Raw genomic sequence first — 4712 nt, forward strand, 5'->3', positions numbered from 1 at the left:
GGAATCCGTGCTGCTTTCCCGAATATCCAGGCACAAATAGCCGTCCGCCGGCTGAACCGCTCGTGCCGCTTCCGCCGCCGCTTGATTTGCTCGCGCCGTCGTGCGATTTCGCCGATTCCTCCACCACGCGGGTAAGCAACCTTCGTCGCCTCGCGCCCAGATCCGTCCCGCATGGCGAGGAACCCAGGCCGCACTGTCTTCGTAGGTGAGAGCTCTCTTCGCACTCGAGGCACCGATCGGTTCGTAGGACCCGGGGTTTTAGGATTCTTCTACTTTCGAGTCAGCTGCGTCGTCGAATCGATGGGTTTCTGTGTTTGTCTCAGGGAGAGGTTGAATGATCGTGGTGTGGTTGATAAGATTGGGTGTGCGATTCTGTGTTTGGTGGCGTGTTTGCCTGTTCTGCGCTACCCAGATAGGGCAGTGGCAGTGACTGGTTCGATGCGGTCGATGGCTTGGTGGTTAGGACTGGGGAAGGATGGCGTATTTGCGAGATGCTGTGGGATTCGTGTGGTAAGTTCTTCCTTCCGTTTGGGTCTGTAGCTGGTTCGTGATTTGATCTTTTTTGATGCGCGCCTTCTTTCGTATGTGTTGTTTTGGTGTCACATGTTAATGTTAGCTGTCTCGTCTGCCGATTTGATGGGTTCCTGCTGTTCTGAGACGTGTATGCTTGCAAATTTACCATCCAAAGGATTCCCGATATATGAATTTCTGTTAATTTGCTATATACACTGTAGTTATGTTCAACAGGAGACTCAGGGCATCCATCTGTCCGTACGTCTGATACTGTTATCCTTCGTCGAATTACCTCTTTTAGTTAACTATCCGTTTTTAACACGGTGTCCTTCCGCTGATTACAAATGACTGTATGATCAAACTGTCAGTAACTGCAAAGCTTATGAACTTTAGTCTCTAACTACTAGTGCGGTATAACCATCATATACGGTTGTATTTGGACATCTGACACTTCAAATTATACATGTTACTGAAACTTGCCTGGTATGGACTCTTCTATTGCGCTGTTGAGTTTAAAACTGGCTTCATTGCCTTTTTGTTGGGTGGAATCTCGACTTATTAGAACTAGGTTGTGTTACTGTTTTCAAGACCTTACCAAATTCATGAACATGATATGCTAATGCTCTCTAGACCATCCAGGCAGCTGCATTCAGTTGTAACTATCTATGTTTTATTACTTTTATTACAATTGTTTTTCTCTCAACAGGTAACTTGGATGAAAAGGTATCTGAAAGAGTTTTGTGTGAGATTCTTATTCAGGCAGGTCATGTAGTAGACCTACATATGCCCTGTGACAAGGAGACTAATCGTCCCAAAGGTTTCGCTTTTGCTGAGTATGAAACCGAGGAAGTTGCCCAATATGCTGTTAAACTTTTTTCCGGGCTTGTTCGAATCAAGGATAAAACACTTAAATTCGCAGTATGTTTTCATTTTATAATCTTCTATCTAGATACATTACTTATGTTATAATTCATCAATTTACGTAGATAAAGTGTACTCACATGATCACTGCTTTCACCTAGCTGTAGCACAATAGTAGCTTTTCTTCTGTTATTATCTGTCATACTATTTGCAGAAAGATTAAAATTTGCTCCGATTTCCTAGATTCTTCATGTTCCTTCAAATCATGCACTATTCATTTAATTATTTGTTGTATGGTTATATTTATTTGTTCAGATATAAGCAGGCTCAAATACCTATATTCTTATTGTCGTTCACAGATTGCTGGGCATGACAAACCCTCTTCAAATGGCAATAACCCAGTAACACCTAAGCTCAACCCTATACCATTACCAAATCCGACTCCATTCGTGCATTGTAGTGATATGCCTGTCTCTCATACCCCAGCATATCCAGTGGTAAACGGCAGGATTGCAGGTTATGGTTTTTCTCCCAATCTTAATTCATATGTTGTTCACCCTCAAGGTGAGATTCTTTCATGGTCTTGTTAATACATGTGCCTGGCATATACACTGGTCTTAATCTAAACTTGACCATCAGTTGTTTCCTCTTATGACCAGCTTTCTCAGGTGGACCGGTGCATAACCATGGCGAGGTAAGCAACGGTATGCATGATTACAGCAGACAGGCATTTGGTTCTGTTCTGAATATTGCCTATAGAGGTCCTTTTCCGAATGTCTTTGCCCATGGAGCTGCGAAGCAGCCAATCATATACCCATCCTACTAGCAGACCGCATACTCCAAAGATGGAATATGGTATGTTGACAGAGCTGACAGGTTCCATATAGCTTCCTGATGCCTCAATTTCAGTAATGTCTAGATTGTACCTTAGTCATGCATGTAAATATGGATATTATCTTGAAATGTTCACAGTAGACTGCATTATTCTTAAAGGCAATTCTGCCATGATGCGCACTCGTAGAAGACGTTGATATCTCAACTCTGAAACCAACAGATATTTATAAAATAGAGTCAATTACACTTTTTGTTTGTGCCTACCACATAAATGAGTCTACTCGTTTGTGCTGGAAGAGCAAAAAATAGAGTCAATTACACCATTTTTTTCTTTTTTTGCGTTGACACTGCAGATTGAATGCGAATTAAGTGACAGAAGGCTCAGTTGTAATCTAGTGAGTAATAGTTTTTCGCACTTGCTTTGCAATTATTATATCATGCCTTTGTGTCATCTGTCACTGCTAGCTAGATTTTAGTTGTCTTTTGGCCTTAAATTTTCGTGTTAGGTGAAGGTAAGATTGCCGGTGCCTGAATAGCAAATTTTGATGTTTGACAAGTCTGATAGTTTTTTTCTGCTAGTGCAGTTCAACCTATCCTCTTATGTGCAATACGCGAACCACCACCCAAAAAGAAAGGTGGTGCCTAAGTGATGACAAGTCACTTGCCTTCTCATCGTTCACTTGCTTCACCCAACCATATCACCATTTTATGGCCATTGCTCTGTTGCAAAACTACTACGTCGAGCAGAATTCCTAAAAAAGAGAGGTGAAATTGGAAGCTGGCAATTGATAACATAGCACAGAAGCACTCAGTTTTGACTCACCTAACCCAAAATTATCTTATCCGAAACGAGAATTCTACAGCAGGAACTTTACACATGTAGTTCTTAGTATCATCGCTTTAGGTCCCTTTAAGCCATCTTCAAGGTCAAAACCACATTCCAAGCCATGCATCGAATGGTGTTCTTCGCCTCAAGTAAGTTTACTTCTGATGCACCCCAGCGCATCTACTGACCTAGGGCTTCTTTCCTTCCCTTCTTGAATATTCTTTGGCCACCAAAGCACATCATCATCTCTGTCCTCTGTTCTTTTCTGGTGCAACCGAAATCATTTTTGCATAAATACTGCAACTGCAGGCTACAGCAGCTTTCTTCTGCACCATTTGTCTCCAAACTTTTGTATCTGCCAGCTTCAGCCTTTTGCTCCTCCTACTGATTTGAAGCCATCCTTGAGCATTGCAAGCTTACAGTCTCAACAATCGATAACACGGTGACAGTGACACATGCACGCACAGGAACGCTCGTTCCTCAGCCTCGAGCCCTCTACTGAGTGTGCATCATCTCGCGTGGATCAGAGCCAAGAACTCTCGCCCGTCGTGAGCAGATGAAGGTGGAGGGCGCCGGGATGCAGGAGGCCGCCGCCGGCGACATCCCCGGGGCAGAAGATGGCGCGGATGATGTCTTCTTATGCGTGGCCGCGATGTCCAGGGGCAACAAGAAGGTATCGTACTTCCACACCAACGCGGTCGGCGAGGATGCCGAGGCGGCCCGCGCGCTCGCGGCGCTCTGCCTCGACCACGCGCCGGAGCACCACCGATGGCATCACCACACCGTCTCCGGGGCGAGGTCGTTCGCGTTCCTTTCGGCCGACGACGGCCGCACGTACTTCGCCGCAGCGGACCCGGCACCGGGAGGCGCCGAGATGATCCGGTTCCTGGAGCGCGTCCGCGACGCGTGCGACACCGCGCCCTGGTTGCACCTGCGCGACGACGCGGTGATCCCTGTCGCGCGGCAGTTCGCGCAGGCGCTGCGTGCCTCGGCGGGAACGAGCTCCAGCACGGCGAACGCGGCACTTCCCGGAGCCTCGCCGCGAGCGCGGGAGCCGTCCACGCCGCTGGCGCCATTGTGCGCGGTTGGCGCCGGTGGCGAGAAAGACGAGGAGCCCCAGCGGGTCGGAGCACAACGTCGCGCCGTGCGAGCGGAGGAAAGCGCGCGCTCGTGGTGGCGCCACGCGGTGGTCGTGATCGGCGTGGACGTGGTGGTGTGCCTGGTGCTATTCGCCGTGTGGATGGGGGTGTGCAAAGGCTTCCGGTGTCTTACGCGATGAATCACTCGGATGCATAACGTCTGCAAAGAGTGCCATTGTAATCACATCCATGCATGGTTTTCTTCAGTGTAGTGTCCAAAAAGATCTTTCATGTCTCTATCTTATGACATCTACAATTCTTGGAATATCGGTTTAGGGAACTAAGATTGTGTTATGCATCAAACCTTGGATAAAGATTCTTAGCTTGAGCTTGAAATCGGTCCACCGCGTCTACAAATGAAGAAAATGACGGCACAGGCACGGAGCGAGCGCTGAGCCAGCAGCGTTCGAGCGCGCGTGGTATGCGCTGGGTTTTTCCCGATTTATACGGGCACGCACAGAGCGTATTTCGTACCTAGTTCTAAGCCTCCAATGAAGACCGTGCAATAGGGTCGTATTGTTAAAAAAATAAATAAAGAA

General features: G+C 47.1%; 2 protein-coding genes across 5 annotated transcripts; both read left to right on the forward strand.

Annotated features, from left to right (window-relative positions):
• On the forward strand, positions 1–2366 carry LOC133909289 (uncharacterized). Of its 4 annotated transcripts, XM_062351654.1 has the most exons (5): positions 1–205; positions 324–510; positions 1220–1431; positions 1734–1938; positions 2034–2366. In XM_062351654.1, exons 2-5 carry the CDS (start codon positions 492–494, stop codon positions 2198–2200), a joined length of 603 nt encoding a protein of 200 aa, XP_062207638.1. In that variant the 5' UTR covers positions 1–205; positions 324–491; the 3' UTR covers positions 2201–2366. The 4 variants fall into 4 exon arrangements, with proteins under 4 accessions (XP_062207638.1, XP_062207637.1, XP_062207636.1 ...); XM_062351653.1 differs by having other exon boundaries at positions 1–510; XM_062351652.1 differs by lacking the exon at positions 324–510.
• A 134-nt stretch (positions 2367–2500) lies between these two features.
• Positions 2501–4509, forward strand: LOC133909288 (phytolongin Phyl1.1-like). Its single transcript, XM_062351651.1, has 2 exons — positions 2501–3183; positions 3344–4509. Exon 2 carries the CDS (start codon positions 3591–3593, stop codon positions 4311–4313), a length of 723 nt encoding a protein of 240 aa, XP_062207635.1. The 5' UTR covers positions 2501–3183; positions 3344–3590; the 3' UTR covers positions 4314–4509.
• Positions 4510–4712: the final 203 nt, after the last annotated feature.

This window comes from Phragmites australis, chromosome 2 (assembly GCF_958298935.1).
Source record: "Phragmites australis chromosome 2, lpPhrAust1.1, whole genome shotgun sequence".
Taxonomy (NCBI): Eukaryota; Viridiplantae; Streptophyta; class Magnoliopsida; order Poales; family Poaceae; genus Phragmites; species Phragmites australis.